The sequence below is a fragment of the Schistocerca gregaria genome, chromosome 1 (genome assembly GCF_023897955.1).
Source record: "Schistocerca gregaria isolate iqSchGreg1 chromosome 1, iqSchGreg1.2, whole genome shotgun sequence".
In the NCBI taxonomy this organism is placed as follows: domain Eukaryota; kingdom Metazoa; phylum Arthropoda; class Insecta; order Orthoptera; family Acrididae; genus Schistocerca; species Schistocerca gregaria.
In genome coordinates this window covers 355,795,524-355,822,812 of record NC_064920.1, presented here as the reverse complement: position 1 = coordinate 355,822,812, position 27,289 = coordinate 355,795,524, and the positions used below count along the sequence as shown (strand labels likewise).

Sequence of the window (27,289 nt, the reverse complement as noted above, 5' to 3'; positions counted from 1 at the left end):
GTGGTCACACTGATCCATAAATAACACAACCATAGCCCAATCATGGCCGGATGAAGCTCTTGTAAATTGCAATAAGCACAATCTATTAGCCTATCTCTTCTTTCATTTTACACATTTTAATCATTCATGGCTGAGCCAACTTACCATTAAATCCTTCAGAGTGGGCTGCCATGTGAGTTTAACAAATAAGAGACCTAGGAACTTCCCTGATTCCTTAAAACTGAGAATGGCATGCCTCACTTGTAAATGTGATAGATGGAAAACAGAATGTTAAAAAATATACACTGTCTGACAAAAAGTGAAGCACCCAAAAGGTGCGGATGAAACAAAATTAAACTTCGCAGGTTGAGATGATATTTGATGTTATGAATGAAAACACGAACAACACTAGTGTAATATTCTGATGTAGAATATTACATCAGTGTAGTGTGTGTTATAATTCATAATGTATAAAATATTTTACCAAAAAATGATGGAACAGTCAATCAATGCAATATGTGATGTTATTTCAGTTATCACGAATTTAAGTCAGACTCACAAAGAATTTGGCAGTTTGAGCCCAGTTATCAGTAAAAGGTAAAATCCCCTCTGACCTGGATGCATGCACGGATTTGGTTGGGAAGGGTGGCATAAAGCCATTGTATCCTCTTCTGAGGCAAGCTGGCCCACAGCTGTTGTAACTGGTCCTTGATATCATGGAAACTGGCACTAGGACAGCATTGATGTCAGAGCTGGTGCCAAACATGTTCTATCAAGCACACAGCCAGGGATCTGGCTGGACACGGGAGTACTTCAAATGCAATAACAAAGCAATAGTTATCAATGTACCTTGTCTTTTTTTATTTTATTTTATTTATAGAGTAATGTTCCATGTGTGGACGAGCATTGTCCTGTTGAAAAATGGCACCACCATATTGCGCATGAGAGTTAATACTCGAGGATGAACTATGTCTGTTATTCACATTAATGCCATCAGAATTCCCTCATTAATTACCAGCCATGAACTGAAGTCACTCCCTGTTGGCTCTTCACACCATCAGACCATGAATAACATCGCTGTGCCTCTCCAAAAACATTGGAGGAATGTGCCTTCTCTTCACATTGCTACCACAGACTCCAATAATGATCATCCTGAGTAGTGCAAAAATGTGATTCATCACACAACACAATGTGATGCCATCCATCAGCAGTACATGCACCCCTGCCCCCCCCCCCCTCTCCAAACACAATCATTTGTGTAGTGATATTAACAGCAGCCTGTGCATGAGATGGTAATTCCAGATGTTGCTTGTCTCTGACCAAAGGGTGCAGGATGATGCAGAATATTGCATGGAGTTCATTACTTGTTCTCTGATGGCAGGCACAGATGTGAAGGGTTATGAAATGCTTAGTGCACAATACAGTGATTCCTCCTTGTGGTGGTCAGACATGACTGACTGGAACCTCGACGAAGTGTATGCTTGCTCTTACATTCCCTTACAGTACATCATCAGGCCCAAGTTACACCCAAATGCCCCACAAATCTCAGTAATATAGGATTCAACCAGCTGGCCTACTGTAGACCATCAATGAGACCCAAACTCTGTCAGATGCCGATAAAGCTTTCTCAGAGAGTATGCAGCATCTCAGTGTCCTTCAATGATCAGTCAATGTCAGGTGCTGTCCATACCGTTTATATGCAACAACAGTAAACACTAACAACACTAATGCACTCTGGCGGTCGTTCTACCTGTCACAGAGAATTGCAATTGCATTCCTTTACATACCTGCCAATGGTGCATAATGTGCATTGTTACACTCACATCTGACCATGTGTGTGTTTAATTTTTTTCCTAAGACAGTGTACATATAGTTTCATATGAAAAACAGATGGTTTGCTCACTTATTCTCCCAGCAGTTAAAGGGATTGCAGTTGTGAAGATGGAGGAGGAATAGAAAATTTAGTATTCCACAAACAGAGGACATAGCACAGGCCTTGCAGCTGTGTAAGACACATTATTTATACCTAATGTAAACCATATGACACTTAATATCCGCTCTTCATAATAAACACCAGTCTACTGAGGGAAATTTTAAGGTTTATTTTCAGCTTTACACCTAAAATAGCACTTTACCACAAAAGATCTCAATAAACTGGGAAGAGAGCATGACAGCCACATTCATAATTACGTGATACCCACAAGACGTATCACAAGACTTGTGAATGTCAAAAAATACTCCTATCATATGCTGTTCATGCAGGAATGAGTGTTATATGTCTGCCTCCAGCAGTACTTCATTGTGATTGTCTTCAGAATATGTCTATTTTTCCTTAATTCAATATTAAAATGGTTAGTACGATTTCTGCCTTCCAACAATGAGACTAGGCAATGGTTAACCTTACACCCTGTGGTAGTGCAAGATAGCTCACTGGGAAGTTGTTCCAACATTCAATAGAACTTGAAGTCATGTTTGTGAGAGGCACCTAATGTATTGAGAAGTTACCACAAGCATGACAACATAGACTACACTGCTTGAAGAGTTAAAATTTGTTTCATTATTTCCGTACTTCACAGTACCTGTGGAAGGCCAAGCTCTGGCTCTTAAAAGTTATAGTGTACAAATGTTGTATTATCATCATTTAGCTACCTCTTGTGGTGACTTGTGAGTAGTCTGTACCTCAACATGTTATCAGCTGAACTATCCTACCTCTGCTTAAAATCCTCCCTGCTGTCCCCCACATTTTTGTGGCAAGATGGAACAATTCACGGCACCCAGAAACTCCTTGTTCTCTCTACTGATTCTTCAGGCTCTTCACAGCACCATCCACCTTACTGTAGGGCAACCTTGCTCACACCATTGCACCATTGCAGTTCACACACACACACACACACACACAGGGTGGTCCACTGATCGTGACCAGGCCAAATATTTCACGAACTAACTGTCAAATGAAAAAACTACAAAAAACGAAACTTGTCTAGCTTGAAGGGGGAAACCAAATGGTGCTACGGTTGGCTCGCTAGATGGCGCTGCCATAGGTCAAACGGCTATCAACTATGTTTTTTTTAAACAGGAACCCCAATTTTTTATTACATATTCGTGTAGTATGTAAAGAAATATGAATGTTTTAGTTGGACCACTTTTTCGCTTTGTGATAGATGGCACTGTAATAGTCACAAGCATATGGCTCACAATTTTAGACGAACAGTTGGTAACAGGTAGGTTTTTTTAAATTAAAATACAGAACATACATATGTTTGAACATTTTATTTTGGTTGTTTTACAAATGTCTGCTTGTGTCTGTGTATCTGCGGATGGATATGTGTGTGTGTGAGTGTACACCTGTCCTTTTTTCCCCCTAAGGTAAGTCTTTCCGCTCCCGGGATTGGAATGACTCCTTACCCTCTCCCTTAAAACCCACATCCTTTTGTCTTTCCCTCTCCTTCCCTCTTTACTGAAGAAGCAACCGTCGATTGCAAAAGCTAGAAATTCTGTGTGTTTGTTTGTGTGTTTTCTTTATTGTGCCTGTCTACCGGCGCTTTCCCGCTTGGTAAGTCTTGGAATCTTTGTTTTTAATATATTTTTCCCATGTGGAAGTTTCTTTCTATTTTATTTACAACTTTGTGTTTAGATATATTTTTCCCACGTGGAATGTTTCCCTCTCTCTCTCTCTCTCTCTCTCTCTCTCTCTCTCTCTCTCTATAACAGTGAATAATTTTATTATAAACAAATTACATATAAATAACAGTGAATAATTTTATTAGAAACAAAGTAATAAACTTACACGGAATTTGATTTAATCTCCTTCAAAGTAATGTCCTTGGTTAGCAATGCACTTATCTCAACATTGAAAGCCTGACTGAAGGGCCTTTTTTGGAAGGGCAATCAGCTGCTCTGTCATGGACCTCTCAATGTCAGAAATGATCAAAACATTATCCTTTCAGCACAGTTTTAATTTTTGAGAAGAGTTAGATGTTGCATGGTGCCAAATCTGGTGTTTAAGGGGGATATGGACAGAGAGGAACACTTTCTGGCTGAAAACTCATGAATAAAAACCGAGGGGTGACATAGCGCACTGTTGTGATGAAGATGGTTTCCACTGGCCCATTTTTCTGGTCTCTTTCTTTGTACATTGTTTCGCAAACTTTGAAGTATGCCCTTATAAAATTTGATTTTTACAGGTGTTGCCTTTTGAGCAAACAATTATCATGACTTTGATATGATTTTGACTGGCGCTCCTTTTTAAGGCAAGGAGATTCACATGTTTTTCAGTGAGAACACTCAGTTTTCATCTGCATCTGAATGAAGAATTATCCTTCAACTCGGTGCAAACTGACACACAATTTTCCTTCTGTTCATCACTCAAAAATCTGTGAACAAATCTCTTTTGCAAAATATCGGTTAAAATACTTTGCAAAACTTGTATGACAAGCTAAGTTTTTCGGTAAGCTCTTGAATAGTTATTCACCTGTTTGAATGAACAATTTTTATCAGTTTCTGCAAGCTTTCTTCTGTTTTTGAGGTTAATAGTTGTCCGCAATGTTGCTCATCATCTACCAACTCATTTTCACTATTAAAATGCTCATATCGCTTGTAAGCAGTCTTCAGAGTCACAGCATTATTGCAATACATCAATTTCAACATTTCATGTGTTCATTTTGTAGTTTTTAGAAATCTGAAACAGAATTATACGCACTGTTTGAAATCCATGATGAATGACAGATAGGTTTAAATAAGACCTCACTCTAGTGTGTCTGGGTGCTGACCGACAAATTAGATTGTGGCATATAGATTATTCTGCAACGTACAGAGGGAATGAATGTTCACAGTCTGTCATCAAATTAATGCCTCCTATGTTTCCTCACTGTTTCTACGACTAACTGAAACACCCATGGTATTGTGTGTAACCCCTCACCTGCTAGCCAGCTCGCATTTCAGCCAAATAATTGTTCCTTTTGTTTCCTATGGCCAACTTCTGAATTCCCCATTGCCTCCAATGCGAGTGCTGGAGATCATCAGTGTGAGCATTCTGTGATTGTGCCAAATGATGCTGGTAAAGCACTTCCAGAGTTTACAGCTGCTCTAGGACACTCCCACCCCCCACCCACCAGCTCCTACCGTTTCAGTAAAGCTAAGCCCAGACAATCTGTACCAAGCCTCCTGGAGCGCTCACTATTGAGAAAACCCAAAGACTATTGCAGCTGTGTAGAACACTGTGGACACAACAAGGCCATCACCCTATCACTAGTAAATTTTCTAGATTGTTGAACAAATCAGTAGGACATCACATGAAGATCACAGTCACAAAATATAAGGCATGCACATTATAATGCATGTTTCACATATAAGAGCACTGGTTAGAAATGAAGAGCAAATAAGGAAATGACGTATTAATGGACATATAATCCACTCAAAAATGTTTTAAAAGCGACTCCATGGTATGCCCAATCAACAGAAGGAAAGACAGCTCAAAGCGGAGACTTGGAGAAAGGTCCATAAAATACACCATAGAGACAACAGAGGTCCTGAAATAAAGATTAAATGTCCTTTGTCATATTGCTACAAAGATAAAAAGTAAAATGCGGCCGACAGCTCGTGCATCAGTCACTAAAACAGCCAATAACTCAGATGGCAAACATAAATTAGAACATAACTGGTTGAAAAATAAAGCATTCTGTCTGGAAATGGTGAACTACCAAATGAGTACAAAGTGGTGTAGATCACCACTTAACAAATGGCAATGGCTAAAAAAACCGTGCCAATATGCAACCTAGCTAAAATGATCTCCTCATGGTGAGAGGACGTCAGCCAAGCCGATGAGAGGGGTTTAATTCCCTGGAGCTTGTTCCCATGAAGGGAAGACCAGTGGTGATGCCAGAGTAACACCACATGCTGACAGACTGCAACATAGTGATCATTGGAGGGAATGGAAGAACTAGCAAGCCTAGGTACGAGGACTGCAGCCTTGGCAGTAGCATCAGTGGCCTCGTTTCCTGTCAGACCACCGCGATCGTGAAAGCTTTCCTGGATCTGTTGCACGAACGAATGTATGTTGTAGAGCACACAAAAGCTCTGAAGAACATTAAGAGAGTCAGAGCAAATGACACAACTGAAAAGCCTGTGTCGCCGGATGTACTGCATGGCCAGATAAAGAGCAAAGGGCTCCGCTGTAAATACTGAGCAGTGTTTCGGCAGCCGATACTGAAAATAGTGGGTGCCATTGATGAAGGCACACCAAAAACTATGATCAGTCTGAGAGCCATCAGTGTACACAAAGGTACTATTGCGTAGTTCTGTGCGAAGGTCAAGAAACTTATGGCGATAGAGCGATTCTGGGGTAGTGTCCTTAGGAAGCGAATGCTGTCCAAAGTGAACATTTGCCGCCACACGAAGCCAAGCTGGTGTAGGATTCACACCCACTGGGAAAGTGGCAGATAGCATGAAGTTAAGCTACCAGAGCAATAGCCAGGCGGTAACAGAAAAGAGAGACACATCCCACAATGGCGATCAAAGGAGTCATTGAAGAAGGAGGCATAAGGTGGGTGGCTAGGCACGGCAGGCAAATGGCATGCATATCTACTGAGGAGAAAATCATTGTGCTATGACAGCGGTGGTTTGGCAGCTTCTGCATACGGACTCTCGACTGGGCTAGTGTAAAAGCTGCCACTGGCCAAACGGATGCCATGATGATGGCCTGCATTGAGACGGTATAAAATGGACAGATGTGTGAATGAAACTCCCATAGTCTAGTTTCGAATAGACAAGGGGCCCATACAAACACGGGAAGATGGTCTGATCCGCTCCCCAGGAAGTACCACTGAGGAGATGTAAGGCAGCCAGGTAAGACATGTGGGAGGACAAAAAAGTTTCTTATCAAGCAGGACCCCCTGGTAATAGGTTCAATGAATGGAAGAGCAATAGGTTCAAGATGTAAAGGTGCTGGAAGAAACCAATTGTGCCACCAGAAATTCATACAAATGGTTTTGTCAGTGGAAAAGCAAAAGCTAATGTTGATGCTCCACAAGTAAAGATAATTGAGACAATGCTGAGGAGAAAAGTCTGTGGAGAATAGATGGAAAAATCGTCAACCAAAAGGGAGACGAATATGCCCTGTGGGGATAGGTCATAATAAGATTAATGGCAATAGCAAAGAGGATGATGCTCAGGACGGAACCCTGAGGCACACCATTTTCCTGGATAACAGGGTCTGACTAGGCAGAACTCACTTGTACCTTGAAAACTCGGTCTTTTAAAAATTCCTGAAGAAAATGGGGCAGGCAGCCTCACAAGCCCCACTTGTAGAAACTATGGAGGATATCATTTCTTCAGCACTTGTCATAGGCTTTCTCCAAATAAAAAAACATGGACACAATATGGTATTTCCGAAGAAAACCGTTCATGACATGGCTCGACAAAGTGACAAGATGTTCAACTGCACAATGGTGTGCTTGAAATCCACATTGTGCAGTGGTTAGTAAATTGTGAGACTTGAGCCATCATACCAGCTGGTAAGAGAAATGGGGCAATGGTGAGAAGAAAGGTCTTTGTCCTTCCTGGGGTTAGGTATGGTTATAACAAGTGGCTTCATGCTAGCACCTGGTAAAAGTGCTCTCTGCCCAGATGCAATTGTACGTACGAAGGAGAAAATGTGGTGTCACCACCAGACACCACACTTGCTATGTGGTAGCCTTTAAATCGGCTGCGGTCCGTTAGTATATGTCGGACCCGCGTGTTGCCACTATCAGTGATTGCAGACCGAGCGCCGCCACACGGCAGGTCTAGAGAGACTTCTTAGCACTCGCCTCAGTTGTACAGCCGACTTTGCTAGTGATGGTTCACTGACTTCTACGCTCTCATTTGCCGAGATGATAGTTAGCAAAAGCCTTCAGCTACGTTATTTGCTATGACCTAGCAAGGCGCCATTATCAGTGACTATTGATACTGTGAATTATGTAATGTCATGAGCGACGTTCGTCCTTAATGGATTAAAGTTAAGTATTCCACCAGGTACGTCCTTTGTTTCTGCATTCTAATTTCCTTGTCCTGTTCCAGACCTCACGCCAGCCTGCGTGAGCTAAATTGCGTGCCTTTCGGCCTCCTCTAGTAACACGGTGTTGGGTCTCCTGCCAACCACAACAGAAAGTGCTTGCCTGCAAGAGATAGATACTGCAACATCTGAATGTGAACATTGTCTGGCCCTGCAGTTGAGGATCGGGGTGAAGTGAGAGCATGATCTAGCTCCCTCATAGTAAAAGAGGAGTTGCAGCACTCATAATTCTGAGAAGATTTGGGTATCGCCCAGTCTTGTCCACTCGTTTTTGATGAAGGAAGGCGGGGTGATAGGGGGTGGAGCTTGAAACCTCCCCAACATAGCGGCACAAGATGTTGGAGATAGCAATAGTGTCCACCATGACATTACCTGCTACTGTCATGCCAGAAATCAGGGAATGAACCTTGGTCCTCAGAGCTGTCGGAGGTTGTCCCACATGATGGAAGAGGGAGTGGAACTGTTAAAAGAACTAGTAAATGAAATCCACCTAGCTGTTTTAATATTCCAAAGAACATGATGACTCTGCACTTCCAACTCTTTGTAACAAATACAGTTCGTCATCGTAGGATGATGGTTAAAAATACAGCGAGCATGTTTCCGCATGCAAATTGCATCGTGGCATGCCTCAATCACTAAGGAACCAGGAAACAGTGTTGTAAAGATGAAGTGCGAGGAATGGAATGTTCTGCAGTGGTGAGGATAGCGTTCATATGGTATTCTACTTGTTCATCACAACTGGAGAAATGTCGTTTGTCGAAGGTCGCCAGGGAGGAGTAGAGCCTCCAGTCGGCCTTAGAAAGCTGCCATTTGGGTGAGCACATAGCTAGAGAAGGAGTGCAATGATCACTGCTTTCAGCCTTCTGTTTAACAGAGGTGAAAGTAAACCAGTATTCGCACAGCAGTTCAGTGGAATGGGGTTGTGATTCCAATCGTCAGCAGAAAATGCGGCTTGTGCACACTGTCCATTCTGTCGACATGCCACAAAGTCATTTCAACCTTAGACCCTACACTCATTGTTACTTTACAGCAAGAAGATTTGACAGCACAGGAATTTGCCCACTGAAATGGTGTACACAATAGAAAATTCGTCTGAACATTCAACTGCTACTGTAAAACACTGAAGATCAGACTTGTAGTGATAATCTGTAATCAACAGCACCCGCAAGTTATCACTGCCTGCAAACTGTGGCTAACAGGTACTACTCCAAGGAGAATGCAACAGGACTGCATGCTGCATTTTTTTAAGCAAATGGAGGCCAGTTCAACTCACACAGTATAGAACCATTGGGACACAATCACTTTCGCCTGTAATTGTTGGAAACAGCAGTACATATTTCCCAGAACCTTGCTGTGTGAAGAATGTAGGTGAAGAAAAAACCTGTAACAGAACCTGCATTAATGGTGTTGAGTGCAGGATTTGTTCGAAGCCAAATGATCATTGTAGAAGAAAGCATAGATAATCGAGTGTAATTGTACATTTCAGACATGTAATTGTACATTTCAGACATGCAGTCCCGTAAGTTCTGCACGAATGTGGGCCAGTCATATCACTGTGAACAGACATCAGTTACCTCTCATCACTTCCACTACCTGCTGATGTAAATCCAACTGAGCATGCCTGGGACCAGCTGAAATTTGGAATTTGTCATGGCAGGAATCGTTCTGGCACACAGTATGACTTCTGGAGGACAATTGCCAAGAAGCAGGAGAGGCTCGAGCAGCAAGGTCTTGACCACCTTGGGACAGCATGGCAAGCATTCCAGTGTATTACAGTGCACAGTACAGAGAGCAGTGATATTTTCAGTTACCTGACAATATTTTTCTTTTTTTACACAGATGTGTAATGATATATGCTTCTGAACTAAATTTTGGATATTATTTTGTTATTGTTCCACAGTAAAGTCACTTTTTTAATTTCATACGGCTTGTTTTTCATTTCTTCCTAAGTCTATTCATTGATATGCAGAGGATGCAAAACATTTTTGGGCAGTTTATACCAAAAGTTATTAATTACATTTATATTATTATGAAACAATTTTATAAAACAATCCTGATCTAATTACGCGCTTCCAAAAGCAATTTTGCATCCTGATATTAAGAGGTGACATTGACTGATCTGATAATCACTAAACACTGGCTAGATGACCAACAATTTCCAATTTTTTCAGCTTTCATAAAATTAATGAAGGAGAGACTTACTGGTGTCAAAGCTGGGACTGTTGATATTTTTAAAAACATTGGGAATCCACTATATTGATAGTTTAAAAAAAAGAGGTGACATTGACTGATCTGATAATCACTAAACACTGGCTAGATGACCAACAATTTCCCATTTTTTCAGCTTTCATAAAATTAATGAAGGAGAGACTTTCTGGTGTCAAAGCTAGGACTGTTGATATTTTTAAAAACATTGGGAATCCACTATATTGATAGTTTTAAAAAAAAAGAAGAAGAGTATCATTATCGGCTCTCCATATATCAGAAACAAGTACTGATATATCGCCGAAAAAAATTTCAACATACCAGCTTATAAAAATATCGGCTGCACATTGTAAATATGCTGCTTTTAGATCCGGATATTTAAGTATTGATTTATTATTCAATATTCTGTAAATCAACAAGTTTGCAGCCTGCCTATCCCCCTTAGAGCAAGAACTGAAAGGAAAATGATGCACGTTCATGCTTGGCAACAACCACTTCACTAATAATGCTAACTGCAAGTAAGTGACAATACAAGGTGTCCAATGGGTCCATCATTCAGTTTTGTCACATATCGGATCTGTTTAGGATACCTCCCTGTTTTTTTCATTTCTGCCAACACCAGTGACCTAACAGTTATAGTGTTCAAATTGCATGGTGAAACTAAATGTTGCAGTTTCTGTTGGTAGTGCGAAGAGCTGATTACGTAGTTATTTCCCCTCACAAGTCTACGCCCACCACAAAGACCAATCTTGCCATTTACATTTTTGTTCATAATTTCCAGCAACTTTTTCTGAAGAATGCTGATGTGAAGAAATAGCACATGAGTTGCACTAAAAATTGTTTTTAACCACAACTAGTGTGCTATTTATTCATGTCAGAAATCCTGTTATTCCATTCAGACCGCCCACCCTCAATAGTGCAATCAGACTACTTCTTCTGTCCCACATATACTTGCTTCCCACAGTCAAAGACTGAACATGATGAAAGTTCAAAAGGTAGTAAGGTTCCTTCACACATTGAAAGTAAAATTATGCTCTACTAGACTTTCAAAAGAACAACTTCAAGTATTTATCAAAAATTGTGAAAAAATATGATATAAAATAAAAATATTGGCACTGGATATTGCCATTTTGACATTCAAATTTTATTAAAAGCCCTATCAAAACATACTCTGTCATTTTCCTTTGAGACCAGTTTTCTCTGAATTTATTTAGATGAATCAGCTGTAAACACAGCACTGGAACAAGAAATCCATATGGACCCAATGACGATACTAGACCCCATTACACTCATGAAGGCGGTTCAAAAAGACACACAATATTGTCAATTTCCAATTCCTGAGCATTATAAATGCTAACTTGCTGGCAAGCATCCATACACTATATGGTAACCTAGTTTGTCAGGCACAGTCCAGAGCATTGTTGCTGCTAATTGGTTTAGGAACTCTATGTAGCGATCACTCAAAGCAAAGCACCCACTTTTCCCCATTAACACACACATATAATTCAGGAGACGATCAGCCTGAACTGGAGGACAGACAATCCTCTTCTTATCAAAAACAATGTAACAACCTTTCTGAAACTCATAGCATGACTACCTCATTCTGTGTTTATTTATAGTTGCAACAATAACAGTCTGTCGAGATCCATGTAGCAAGTATAAATAATATCACCAAATGGCAAGAAGAAAATACAATGAGGTGAGAAAATCTGTAAGATACTTTCTAATATTGTGTCAGACCTCCCCCTGCCTAGTGTAGTGCAGCAACTTGACATGACATAAAGAGTCAACAAGTCGTTGCAAGTCCCCTGTAGAAATAATGAGCCACACTGCCCCTACAGCCATTCACAGTTGCAAAAATGTTGCTGGTGCAGGATTTTGTGCACGAACTGATCCCTCAGTTATGTCCCGTAAATGTTCAATGGGAATCATATCGGGTGATCTGGGTGACCAAATTAATCATTTGAATTGCCAGCAGGCTCTTCAAACAAATTGCGAACAATTGTGGCCCGATGACAGTGCATTGTCATCCATAAAAATTCCATCTTTTTTGGGAACATGACACCCACAAAAGGCTGTAAATAGTCTCCAAGAAGCCGAACACAAACATTTCCAGTCAATGTTTGGTCCAGTTGGACCAGAGGACCCAGTCCATTTCATGTAAACACAGTCCATTTCATTATGGAGCCACCACCAGCTTGCACAGTGCCTTATTGACAAATTGGGTCCATGGTTTCAAGGGGTCTTCACCACACTCAACCCATACCATCAGCTCTTACCACCTATTAGGACTCATCTGATCAGGCCACAGTTTTCCAGTCATATAGGGTCCAACCGATGTAGGCATGAGACCAGGAGAGGTGTTGCAGGCAATGTTGTGCTGTTAGCAAAGGCACTCACGTCACTGTTGTCATAGCCTTTTAATATCAAATTTCACTGCACTGTCCTAATGGATATGTTTGTCATATGCCCCACACTGATTTTTGCAGTTATTTCAAGCAGTGTTGCTTGTCTGTTAGCACCGACAGCTCTACATAAACACCACTGCTCTCAGTTGTTAAGTAAAGCCTGTCAGCCACTGCATTGTGTGTAGGGAGAGGTAATGCCTGGAATTTGGTATCCTCGACACACTCTTGTTACTGTGGATCTCAGCATATTTAATTCCACAACAATTTCTGAAATGGAATTACCCCATGCATATAGCTCAAACAAGCATTCTGCATTCTAAGTCTGTTTATTCCAGTCATGTGGCCATAATCACATCAGGAACATTTTCACATGAATCACCTGAGTACAAACAACACCTCCACCAGTGCACTGGCCTTTTATATCTTCTGCATGTGATACTACCACCATCTGTATATGTGCATGTCGCTATCCCATGTCTTTTGTCACCTCAGTGTGCCCTGACCAGTTATCAAAACAGTGTGATCAGAAAACTGTCAGTATGGCTAGAAACCTGAAAATGTGCAGTCTAACAAGATTGTTGACAGGATGGAATTTTCATGCTATACGGGTAAGAAGTTACAAAACATGCACAATCTGACTCACCAAAGCATTTTCACCTTTATTCTTGGAATGAATCTCACATGAAATGTATTTCAGTTGGGTTACTATCATGAAGGAACACTTTCGTGCAACACAGAAAAGCTCAAAACTATGGAAGAACTGATGGATTGTATTTATCTTAGCATTTAATCTTATATTATCAAGTCACTTGGAGCTGTTTTAGTTTAGAAGGCTACCTATGTAGCTACAAAAAATAACAAACAATGATATCATACATTACTGATGATCTGATGGATAATAATAATATATGTACAACCACACTTTTATGCTAACAGGCTAAATGAGACCGTAACTCCAGAAAAACAGTGGAGTTTGTATTAAATGGAGTTAAAACTTAATGTAAACAGCATCATGTGTGTAATACTAAGGTTATGTGACAAGTGGGAGCAATAGTTACACTAAAACAGAAAGAAACAGCATGAAGTGGTACCTGCGAAGAAATATTATCAACAATCAGAATAGGATTTCTATGTAAATATAAGGAAAACAAAGAGTAATGGAAATATCATCTTTATTATTTTCCCCAACAACTTATCATGTTTCATGTCAACAATTCCTCTGTTCCTGAGTTACTGATACAAAGAGATTTTCTTGCCACGTCTTTGCCGTTCTGCTGTGCTTTTTGAAAACAAATTTAAAAGATGTTTCATACAATTTACATTGCTGTTGTACAATGGATCATTTATCTGAAAATCAAAGTAAGAATTCTTGTCAGTCAATAAGATACATATGTCAGCCTCTCATTGAGCATCAGCTATCATCCCCCTGTATGATCACTCTGTACCATCACAATCATCACTGACATCTGTATCAAAAACAACATGTTTTTAACTGAAGGTAACAACACATTTCCATTACATGCATGTGTATTTCAGTCATCTATGGCGCCAACACAGAAAGACATGACCAGCAGTAAAATATTCCACCTCAGAGAAGCAGCTTCAAATGTGATTACCAAAGTTATCTGCTTCTGTGCTTATTTTTCACGGCTAACACTACGTTTGAAGGTCATGGAACGAAGTTCTTGGCCTGCCCTACTTCTGCTTGCAGAAATTGGGCGTAAAGACGGCGAAGGAGATGGGCTTGTCGAAGGTGAATCCTGTTCCAGGCTACTACCAGTAACTGCACTTTTTTCACGTTCTTTACGCTGCATACTGAATCTTCCCATACCTGGTCTGTAGATTTCGATACTTGGTCGATCCTGCAAGGAAAATCAATTTTGCACATGATTTCATTTGTTCTCATTTGGAGAAGAAATTAATTAAAACTTTTATTCTACACTGGCATAAGCTATGCCAAAAATGCACTTCTAAGCAGAAAGAACAACCAAGGTATTGAAACTAGCCTGTCAGGATGTTTATTATTTGTGGTTTTCATCTCTTACCCTTAGGAATGCGGGATTACAACTCCATTTAAATTCTATACAAAGGAAAAAAATGCTAAAACTGTAGTCCTTTGTTACAAAACCCAACACAGAAGACAGAGAATGGCCTCTCCATCCAAACAGAAAAAAATTAACTAGTACACACAGTCCCAGCCTGCAGTTCTTTCCACTATGTTTCATCATTCTATGAATCCTTCCATTATTTTCATCATTCCCTGCCCTCCTCCAAAATCATTCCTACCCTTCCAAATCTAGACCACCATTGAGTCCGGAGATTTAAACACAAGCAATCACTGAGTTTGTAATTATGTGACAATCAACACTTCACTTCATCTTAAAAGTATCACAATCATTATTTACACTTTATAGTAAAATTAGCACACAGAGGTCTTGAATGACAGTGCTACCGAAAAAAATGTCTGTGTCCAAAAAGTAGAATCCTTATCTCAAAAGACAGACCAAATGACACAAAGAAACAGGTTTCATGCATGGGAATATTTTATTTGATGTTAAGCTGACATATTGTCTGATTTACTACGAGCTGAGTCAAATGAAAATGTAAATATATTCCTTTTTTAATTTTTATTGTACACGCATGGTGCAAAACTGTATCTCTCTACGGCATAGTCTCACCCATGCCCACTGAAAGTTCATCAGCTTTACAAAGAGCCTAAATTGTTGTATAAGAGAAATCTTTTGGGGTCTTCATAATCACATATGCTCCATGTGGCATACCTTTCCAATAGAGTGGCACTTCTTCCAACCCAGTGCTTCTCCGAGTGGATCAAACATATCAAAATAAATCTGGGAAAGATGTGGTGTTGAGTATAGTTGATGCTGAAGACACTCAAAATTCTAGTCTGCTATTGTTGTTAAATGGCCCATGCAATGTCAGGTTGCAACACAACACCTGCAGACCACAATCTACTTTGTTTCAATCTGACTGCAGATCAAAGATGATTTTTAATGTCAGCAGTTGCAAAGTTTTACCAATTTAAGGCTATTAGCGCCATTTTTTTATTTTTTACTGCTACACTTATAATTTTTATTTGACCCTCCTTCATGGAAAAGAAAGTTATTTATCATTTCGTGTTCAGAAATCTAGAAACAGAATTTTTTCAACATACCTTAACAATGAGTATTTCCACTTTGAACTTTTACATGTGTAAACTTAACCTGTGAGCCTGGGCATACACACTGGCTCTTCATATTCCTCATATGAATGTTAACAGCATATGTAATAATTGCCATTGCATTATACACTTTACTCACCTTATTTCTAATTCTTCGCTCAGCACGAGGATCTCGCTTACTTTCTGACTCTGTAATATTGCCAGATGCGTTCCCCAAAGTTGTGGAAGAGACTGAACTATCATTACTTTTTACATCTCTGGATTTGTTCACAGACTGGTCATCTCTCAGTTCACAGTTTTCACCAGCAGACATTTCATTTTCATTTATATTCTGCACACTGTCTGCTTCCTGGTCTTGATTTTCTCCATTCTCTTGATCTAGTGTCTGTTCTTTTTCTTCCTTGCAGCTGACTGCTTCTTCATCTGTGTTAATGTTATGGCTGTCTGTATCATTTTCACCACAGTCGGGAAGGAGCATGCCATTTTCTGGGTTAGTACTTCCTTTTTGTTCATTATTGTCATCAAATTGGTAGGTTTTTCTGTCTTCAGCCCTGCTAACATTCTTGGAAACAGTCTCTTCAGTTAATAAATTGTCCGGTTTATCAGTTTTTTCATGCAGTACAGTATCTATGCCCTTGCTGTTTGAATCAATACAAACATTAGTAAAATCTAGTGAATTACTTCTTTTCAGTGACTGACCAGCTTTTGTTTTTATATCAACAATTATTTTTTCATTGGCCTTAACTTGAGATGACTGGTTACTGCCATGTCCACCCACAGAACTGCTCCTCTTCACAGATTTCTTGTTATCCTGCTGACTAGCTGCTCCTTCAACAATGTCTAATTGTGCACTGTTATCTTCAACACCAGACACTGCTTCCTGTTCAGTTTCTTCATGACACTGTTCCTTATTTTCTTTGTCCTCTAAAGCACCATCAGTAGGCTCTCCAGGGTCATCGACTAGTTTCTTAGCACTGACGTCTTTTTCTTGAACTTTGCTGTCTATAGATTTTTTCCTTGTCTCTGATTCACTATGTGAATTAGATGACCTCCTGTGTTCATTACCATAGCCACTCCTCTTATGTTCTCCATCTTTTCCATATGTATATCTGTCATGTCTTCTTCCTTCATTTTCTCGATAACTTCTCCTGTTTTCTGACTCTTTAATATTTTTATCATCTTTGCTACTGTGTCTTTCACTACCACCCTTTCTATCTATATCTCTCATTTCCTTATAAGATTTTCTGGGATGTGTGTCCTTTGAAGAAACAGATTTATCGAGCTCTTGACTGGAATGAGCATCCCCAGATTTTGTATTCTGGTTCCTCTCATTTACAACCTTCTTCCGTTGGTCATCTAATAATTTTCTATGTATCCTCCCTTCAGCAAGTTTTTGTCGTTCATCTCTGTAGCTTTTTGGCCCACTTTCCCGGCTCTTCACATCACGTGTCCTGTGAAAATTGATTTACTTTTAGTGACAGGAAAAAAGACATATGAATGAAAGGGCTGTGTACAAGCGCAAAATTATCACAAACATTAACATATCATAAGTCTTGTTTTTCTTATTGATGTGAAAACACTCCACTTAACATCTTCCGTGCCAGTTTTTGTTGGCTTTTATAATATGCAGTTAATGAGTGCACTACAGCTGCCCATTTTCTGCTAATTAGTAATGATATAAAACTTGGGCTGGCTTGTTAAATAAATACAGAAAAGCCCTTCCCTTACATAGCAATTTTTGCAGGAAAAGGTGAGACTTGATGGCTTCAGATTTTCAAATCAAAATATATTTGTGTTATAACTTACAGAGATATTTGCAGCAGCCAAAGACCCGAAGGAAATTAAACTATGAACAGCACACTAGGGACAAATCTACAAAATAAAAGCCATTCAAAATCTTATAAGAATCCAACACACCAGCTTACATTACAGCACTTAGATACTGTTCTATGGTGGCTTCTAAAAGAGTACATTTAATCATGAAAATGGAATAACACTATTCTCAAGACTTGAAGAAGTGGAGAAAATGCTAAGTGTGGATTGGTCAAATAGTTAATTACGATTTAGAATTCTTAACATTCATACGGACTTTTTAATGTTGAAATAGTAGGCCCTCTTGATGTTACATTCCTATATGGTCATAAATGAGTGAGAATTACTTCCAAGAGCTGTAAGTTACCGAGTTGAAGAATATGCTACAGCTGCACCATTGTCTCCACTAAAATCAACAGTGTATGCAGTTTGTAATTGTGACAGTAACTTAAGAAATGTACACACTTAACAAAAAGAAATTATTTACAAAACTCTAGACATTACTTCAATTTACTACAGAGCAAGGTTAAAAGACTCTCTATGTCTCTGGATGGTAGAACAACCGTGCACTGCAGCTTGAGAAACAAAAACAGTTCTTCATAGATACATACAAATTGTTATCATTAGATAAGAGAAACAAGATACAGCATTTAAAGACAGGGTCTCACTTTTGCTAGTTTCAGCTTAGAATAAGTCAGAACAATATTTTTCCATAACTCACAGAAGAATCATACTTTCACTGCTTGCTCAATGTGAATAGTGCCACAGAGATACCCTATTGGTTCTGCTGCTCATACTGATAAATGTTCTCCCATCAACTGTTTCACAGACATCCCGTGACAAACTGCTGCTTCGGTGGGCACCAATTATAAGTTTTCCACCTAGACGAGTTCTTACCAAAAGTATAAAACATACGTCACTTCTTACTGCTTCTGACTGAGACGTTAGTTTTGTAGGCTCATGCCATTAAATACAATCTGCCTGTGACTTAACTCAGTGCTTACCAAATGACAAGGCTATCAAGTAACTTACTATGTGAAAGGAAACTTATGCATTAAGCAAAGTTATGTCACAGCCAGTAAGGGAAAGTACAACACTGGTCATCCATTGAAAGCTGCCTTGTTTCCCAGAAGTTCCAGCAACATCTGGAAAGTCTGACACACTTCCAGCTTCTGGGATAGTTTTATTAAGGAAGTTATTGAAATTAAATTAGCAAGTAACCTTACGAATAGAGATGGTGGTTTTTGTTTAAATTCTGTCTAGAATCCTGCTGTCTCACTTGTCAAAAAACTGAGGGACAGAATTTAAGCAACCTCATCCATTGATTCTTAATTTCACTATCGATAACTTCTGACACTGGTCATCTTCACTTTGTGATGGTGCTAGTGTTTACTGTGTGTGTGTGTGTGTGTGTGTGTGTGTGTGTGTGTGTGTGTGTGTGTTATCTTTACGGAGTTTCTCTGAAAACCGAAGTTTTAAATTAGCTTGCACAGTGCTTACTTGCTGTGGTTTTGCCTTGAAAATGGCAGGGTGTGCTCTTGTCAAAACATTGGCAGTTATCGACAATGTCACCTGCCTGCATTCCTGTAAGGTCCTTGGATGTAATACTTTTGATAGCATTGTGTACTGCGTACATTAGAGGACTGATTTGGAGACAATAATTGTTTTTATCACCATGACAATGTACCCTGTCTCAATGCAACATTTGTGAGGCACTGGGTTATGGACAATAACATTCCTGCAATAGACTGGTCTGCCCCGAGTCCTGACCTAAATTCAGAGGAATATGTTTGGGATGGGTTAGAATTTTGACTTTGCTTCAGACCCCAACGTCCAACTTTACTACCTTCTCTGGTTTTTTGAGGAAGAATGGGCTGCCATTTGTTGACAGACCCTCACTTGAAAGTGTCCTCAGCAATGCTCAAGTCACCATAAATGTGTAGGGTGGACACCCACCCACTAACAGGTGTCTTGATTCTTTTGACCCAATAGTGTTTTGCAAAAGGGTGAATGAAAATGTTTTAAAGCAAACCTTCATGACATCATTCAAAACTTGAACAACAACAACACAAGAATCAGGGACTTCTGTTATAGCTATGACTCTTGGTGTTCTAATTACATTATTCTTGAGGTGTTCTCATGTTTGTGGAATTGGTTCGCTGCTTACGTAACTTGTAAAGCTTTCGCTGATTTTTTGTGCTTGAAACATCTGTACATTGCTTTTGGTATATTAATTGGTGTTGTGAAGGAGTGAGACCTAGATTTTTGAGAGATAAGATGCAGAATTTATTTTGATATCCACAATCACTCTTGGTATCTTACAGGAGATAGCCACAGAATCTTTCAGAAGTGCCCCAAGTATGACTTTAGCGAGTGCCTGCGTTTATTTTTTACTCATCCACAGATTCTTGATCAGTGTGGTGTGTGCATATTAGTGGAAGAACACTTCTCGTTAAGAGTCTTGGAACGTCAAAGATCAAGGTCAATAATTCTCTGATGTGAAATCCACGCTGGAAGAAAGTTTTTATTTGTTGTTGAAAATTAAACCTACCTAAGGGTCACTATTGACTTCCTTACTCTTTTCAGCATTCTGCATTGGAAGGAAGGAAGATCAGGGTTTAACATATCATCGACAATGACGTCATTAGAGACTAATTCTGCACTGCAGTAGTCTAGACTGTTTTGAATCAAAGACATCCTCATCCACTTACCTAATTATTTATGATGGGTATTTTTCGCTTCTAAAGAGAAATGAGCTTTCTGTGTTTTATATGATTAAATCATGTTAATGATTCCAAAATAACTGATATTGCAATGCTGCATAAGGACAGTATATCTAGGGATTCCAAAATCCTCCAGCATGGCAGTGCTGGCTGCCCAGAATCAAAAATTCTGCTTACCTTATTGCCAAGGGTAGACAGATTATCAACTGGTGTACATTTCTGTAGTGACTGATTCCATACTTAAAAAGCAAAACAGAGTTATGAGTTAGGCCACCCATTTGCAGCAAGCTCTTCCAGTTCTGCTCCATGGGGCGGGGACACCAGCATGCACCTCTCAGGTCACCAGGGACAGGCACAGGTAGTATAGTGAAACCCCTATCCCACATTTTCATGCAGTTCAGATTTTAAAAAACGCAAAATAGAGGAAAATGAAGAATTGAGGAAAAGATGAAAACCCCCAAAATAAAAGCAAAAACATGTTTAATTGGCATATATGACCAAAAATTGTAATCCTCTCCAATACATTGTATAAAATATGTATAAGTGAAGGACATTAAATATACAAGACAATGTTTATACAATAATATGAGGTAACAAATTTCATCAGTTTTTAAAAGATCTCAGATGTGTAACAGCAAATAAAAACGCATCAAAGAACTGAAACTGATATCCACGTAAAAGGTAGTCAAGCTATTTTCCTACATAATATGAACACAAATTATATGTCAAAACACACTTTTTGTGAGCTCTTTCCTTTGAGCTCACACAGGAAAAAGCAAAAATTGATGAACATGGTGAATTAAACCAAAAACTGTGAGGTATGGTGAAAGGCGTTGGAATCTAACATGTGGTGGTGTGTGGTTTCCTTCTGTAGCTAATGGTAAAGCAGTATACTCTGGTGACAAGTGCAGTGACCTCTAGTGTACTGATTGTAAACTTTTCCTTGTTTATTGTGCTGAGTGGATGAAGTAGAGTGTTGTTACGCATTGCCAACACACACTGTTTGCACTTCAAACTCGTCGTTTGCTGTAGTGTAAACACAGCTGTTTTTGTGAAAGCATGTATATCCACAGAAGTTTTCCTTCACATACAGTACTTAAATATACCAAAGAATAGGAAATAAAGTTAAATGTGCTGTGATTTCAGTGTTTCTCTAACCCAGCAATCCATTACATTGACAGCTATCTGCCTGCCATCACAATATATTACACACCACTGAGGACTGCAACAAAGACAAAAAATGGCTCTCAGCACTATGGGACTTAACATCTGAAGTCATCAGTCCCCTAACAAAGACAAACAAGCCATTATACAACTGTTCACTGAATACACTCAGTTAATTGTAATGCTGCACATTCCAGATTCTGTCGACAGGTTCCAAACTCCACTACTGCAAGTAAAATTAATGCATGGTATTGAAGGGCATTAACTAGATAAATTAAACCTAAGTGGAAACTGCAGTAACTCCATTTGCTATAGCTTGCTGTTTATCACTCTATATGCTAGAAGCCACCACATTAGCATGACATCACCACGATATACAACTATTGGCTGCAGGTGGAAAACTAACATCCGAGATGTTACAAACATCCGAGATGTTGTAACCCAGCAGTTTTCACTGTATTTCACAGCTTTCAGTTTATTTTATCATATAGGCTATAAATTTTTGCTATTATCAAGGTGAACATAAAATAAAAGAATACTTAAAAAAATAAAAAAATATGGCGGTAGTGTGTTGGAAAATGGCTCTTAATTACCTTGTACATGATTAGCAAAAGTGATACTCTCTTCAATTACATACCCTACTGTATTACTAGTGGCAAAACTCTTCCTAAGAGGTCTTGTATCTGATGTACAATTTTGAAATTTTTTCTAGTTTGTTTATAGAATGTGATTTGGTTATGTCAATTGACATATGAGTGTTGGTAAAATTGCTACCTAGGAGGAGAAGAATTAAATTCTGGCATCAATTCACTTATAACTTGTTCAATCACTTCAATGTCAATAGGAAGATAACTAGACGAATTAGAGTGAGACATCAGCTACAACATAGAATCGAGCTAAACCTACAAGGAAGGGACGCAAATTCGGGAATTTTTAGCATTGATCACATGGGTTTTTCACAGGGGCTACAAATTTCTGGTGCAGAATCAGATAGATATAATAGGAGATCCTAAAATCGAGGTTCCAATGTATACGCTATGTGGCAGGCAGCCCTACTGCGCTGAAGAATTTTAAGATGATTAACGCAATTAAGCGGAATCACTATCAGTCTAGACAAACTGTTCTCAGAAACTTAAAGAAAGGAAGCCTTAGGATATGTATATGCTGCAGCCTCACTGCTCGCACCTTGCTCCATCTGCTGGCACATCATACCTTGCCACTCACTGGGTGCCTCAGTCATGTACACTGCAGCCTCGCTGCTCACTGCCTGCTGGGAAAATTATCCTGAAGTTGTTCACATACTGAGCAGAGTACTAGCAGAGGCAAACATCACACTTCTGGAGTAACCTCCAAGCAGCCAATCACGGCTCACATTTTAAGACATATGGTAATGGTCGTAATACGAAACACAAACCAGCTCGATATCATCGCTCGGCAAGGATCAGAGCGAGCAGTGATGGTCCAAGTTAAATGGACCAGTAAGACACAGTGGGTTTGACTCATCATCGCCATACCGTGCTTGTGAGCAGTAAGGTAGAGCAAAAATGCACCGTTACAGCAACATGTGGGCTGGCGATGGCAGCACAAATCACTGAGTCACATTGTCAAAACTTCCTTAAAAAGATATTGGTGACTAGGCAGAGTAAGAATGATGATTCCACATATGAACAGTGTATTATCACCATCAAGAAAAACACAGAAATTTGTTATCTGTCTGAACATAATGAATTTTTTATTATATTTTGTATAATATAGTGCTGGGTGTATGTAGAATTCTTTGTGACATGAATATCTCAACTTACAAATGCCATTAACAATACTTATAAAAGACTAACTTAAACTGTACTGTCTAGCAGATTCAAGAAAGATACCCTGAATTTCTAGATGATTGTGGAACTGCTGCTTAAAACTGAGGTCACCATCAACATTTCAAGGGTGTCCAGAGCAACAAGCAGAACATATTTTAGATGGCCTGTCTTAGTTACCTCACCCTACATAAATTTCTACAGTTACTGCCTCAAGCTTGTTGGTGAGACGGACAAAGAAATAATATATGTATCTTCAACTGTTACTGCCATTTTTCCCTTAACTCTGTATCCACATGTTGTCTGATGGTTTAAAATCAGTTTCTTGCAAGCACAACAAAGTGCCCCCCCTCCCCCCCCCCCCCCCCAAATGCAAATAACTTAATTTCCTGCATATGATTCAGAAAACCTTTCACATTTCACTTACTGTTATATTGGTTGTTCAAAAAGAATTGTCCTCTTCATTTTTCTTTTTATGTGAAGCATCTGAGGAAGGATATGAAACAAAAAGGGCACGTGTGTGTTCATCTGCATAGGAGTCAGGTTCATCATTCGAATGCGATAGTATTAGTTACCATACATCTGATGATTAACTGTTGTTTTTATTCTCTACTAGCTGGGTACCTGGTGTCCAAGTATGTATTTATTCCAGTCTTCTGTTTGTCCATCTCCTCTTTCACTTCCTGACTGTCCTCCTTCCCTCTCCACCTTCTTCTCCCCTTCTCTGTTTATTTCGTACTCCTCTTTTCTCTATCCATTTCCTTTTCTCACCATCCACCTCTAATACCACTTTGTATATCTCCTCCTCTTTCCACCTCTCTCTGCACATCCTCCTCCTCCACCTCTTCCCCATCTCCCCGTCCATCTCCTCCTCCCCCTTCCCCTCCTCCTGCCCATCTCCTCCCTCCTCTGTCTCCACTTCTTCCTCACCCCTATTTACCACCGTCTCCACCTCCCCCTATCTCCGACCATCTCCTCCTTCCCCCTTCAGTTTCATTTACATGCAGCTCACTGTTCGTGGTGTCTTATATTCTGAACTGTGTGTCATGCAATGAAATAATTTTACAGACACATTCAGCGGCATGTGTAGATACTGTATGCATAAAGTGTTGGGAAAAGAATTAGCAGCAAAGAAGTAATACATTGAAACTTCTACCTCAAGTGGCAGTTTTAGTGCACCAACAGTGAAAACATAGATATCTATAAACTTATTCCTTCCATCATTTTTTGGTGAATACTCATGAGAAAAAGTTTTGTAAAGATATGAAATTATGTGTAACTTTACATCTCCACTGCTTTGATATGTTGGTGATTCTTACCTCCACAATACTTCTTTCCAGGCAGTAAGCAACATTTGCACCAAATTTGGTTTGAATTGATCCATTAGTTTAGGAGGGTATGTGGAACAAACGAACAAATGAAGATACGTACATACATACATACATTTTTATAACACATATGAATGACTTGCTCTTTACCAAGGCATTTTGTTTTTGTTATGGAGTTTTAGGTTGGGAAGAAAGAGCAACTCTACTATGCACATCAGGTTTTTGTTTGAGGCTACTTCCTGCAAAATAGTACCCACATGGGAGGAGCTGTTCCTGATGCATTTACATCTCTACAGTTTACAATATCTTTACTTACACTAAAGCACTGTACCTCTCTGATATTATGGGATACTGGCACAGGCTCATGGTCCTCTGGCAGAATGCTGCTGTTTCTACCAAGTGAGTGCCATAGGACAGCTGTTTAATAACTCTGAAACTGTAAGATTTTTTCCAAAACACCTTTTCAAATGCTCCTGTTCTCTATTTATCACAAAATGAATGTTATGACACTCTTGTACACAGTAACATTCAGTAACTTTGATTTACTTATACCATTTTCTGGAGGACTAGCTTGTCAATTGGTCCTTGTTATTGTGGATTTTGGTGCTCTGTGATGATCCACCAAAGCTGTGGAGAGTTTGGTTTGGCAGAACCCATAAATCTTAACATGAGCAGCTAAGAGGAAGACAATTTATCCCAGTCCCCATTCTCTGAGACACACAATGTTTATCAGCATGTCTCATGGTGGTCAATGACACATGCCCACATTCAACAGTACTAGAGAACTGGTGGCACTTCAGATTCAGGAACCCAAAGTGCTAGAAATTTTTATATCCCCACTGAGAATGTTGATGCTGATGCTATAGATGGTGTTAGGACAAACAATCACGCCACTCTTTGGACTACTCATGAAGATCATGACAAATATATTTCATGGCTAGAGCCAGGGGCTCATGTAGCTGATTAAACATCACCATGAAGTGATGGGCAAGCAGTTCATTAACTTATACCAAACTGTTTGTCAAACATCATATTAGTTCCTTATTTACAAGCGGCCACTGTTATTTCAATTTATTTTGGAATGCTTATACTAAAGTGTACGGTTATACTAAGCAGACGACAATTTTGGTAAGTGCCTTCGAATATGATTAGGTTGATAACTTTTGACAGTCAAGTTGCATGCTCTTTTTATTTAGTGTTGCCTAGAATCTACACCCAATAACGACTTTCACTATAGAATATAATCTTGTGCATCTAGCCGCACAGGAAAGTGGTGAGAAGACCTTTATTCCATGAACATTAACGTGATCAGTTTCTTGATTTTTGCTGCCAGCAGTTAAAATAGCAACAACAGCAGCAGTAACAACAACATTAATGAAGGTGATTAAGCAGAAACTGTCAGCATAGCTTGTTCCATCTTACTTATTTGAAAGTTTTCAAATATTATTGGGTTAATTATTTACTCCATTTTCTACTCTACTGTGAAGCAAAGAAATAACATTGGTTCAACCCATGAAAGAGCTTTACAGTTGTCTTCAAATAACTACTTACATGAAGTAATCCAGAAACTAATATCACTCTTAAATCCTAGTAGCATTTTATTTTGTAATATTTGACTTACTAATCAACCAACCCCTTCAGGCATCAATCTCACAAAGTATAAGCTGGACTACATGTCAATCAATATCGTAAGAAATCAGATCAATCTCTCGCAGTCTTGGTCACAGACTTACAGTACCTCAGTTGGCAACGCTACTTTTTTTTTTTTTTTGTAAAGAATTCACGGTATGCTATGCTTTGTGACTGTCTTCTTGGTCCTTGACCTATGCCTCATTGACATTGCCGAAAAAGCTCTGTTGTGTGATGCAGCACCATAAATGCAAAAAGCAGTTGGCGATGACATAGAAATTGCTCGTAGTTCTAAAGAATAATCAAAAAAATGGCTCCGAGCACTATGGGACTTAACTTCTGAGGTCATCAGTCCCCTAGAACTCAGAACTACTTAAACCTAGCTAACCTAAGGAAATCACACACATCCATGTCCGAGGCGGGATTCAAACCTGCGACTGTAGCAGTCGCGCACTTCCAGACTGAAGCGCCTAGAACCACTCGGCCACACCGGCCGACAAGAATAATCATTAATCATTGAATGACAATAGTTCATTATCTTCTGGTTCACACAATATTGCACCAAAATAAGTCAATGGCATGTGAAACAGTTGTTAGTATGAAAATAGTAGTATCAAAACTTCATCATCATTTGATGCTCTAAGCATTGAGCAAATAAGACACTATCATTCCTATTTAACAGATGTGGCAACTGTTATGGGCTGCCTCCTCCCAAACGTTAGCGAACAGACTACCTAAGCACTGATAATCTTGATGATGAGCATCCTAAACTCAAAAACAACAACCACTACATTATCTCTATAGTTGAGGTGAAGTGTGCTATGTATGCAACAGGTAAGGACACTGATAGACACGTCTGTAAAAAATGCTATTGATAGCATTTCCCCATTATCTTTCACTGTTTGTATCAGAACTTGTGTGTATGATATTGTCACAGAAGAAGCTGAGTAGCACTGTGGTGAAGTGGATATGATACTAAACTGTTGCATCAAAGGTCGTGAGTTCAAA

The 27,289-nt window shown here is 39.4% G+C and overlaps 1 protein-coding gene across 2 annotated transcripts in view; it reads right to left on the bottom strand.

Annotated features, from left to right (window-relative positions):
• Positions 1-13,797: 13,797 nt before the first annotated feature.
• LOC126345561 (trichohyalin-like) overlaps positions 13,798-27,289 on the bottom strand; it is a 77,422-nt gene continuing 63,930 nt past the window's right edge. For both annotated transcript variants that reach the window (XM_050002112.1, XM_050002111.1), the window contains exons 6-7: positions 15,960-17,271; positions 13,798-14,504 (exon numbers count right to left, since the gene is read on the bottom strand). In XM_050002112.1, the coding sequence (XP_049858069.1) occupies positions 14,280-14,504; positions 15,960-17,271 (1,537 nt within the window). In that variant the 3' untranslated portion in view covers positions 13,798-14,279. The remainder of the gene's footprint in view (positions 14,505-15,959; positions 17,272-27,289) is intronic.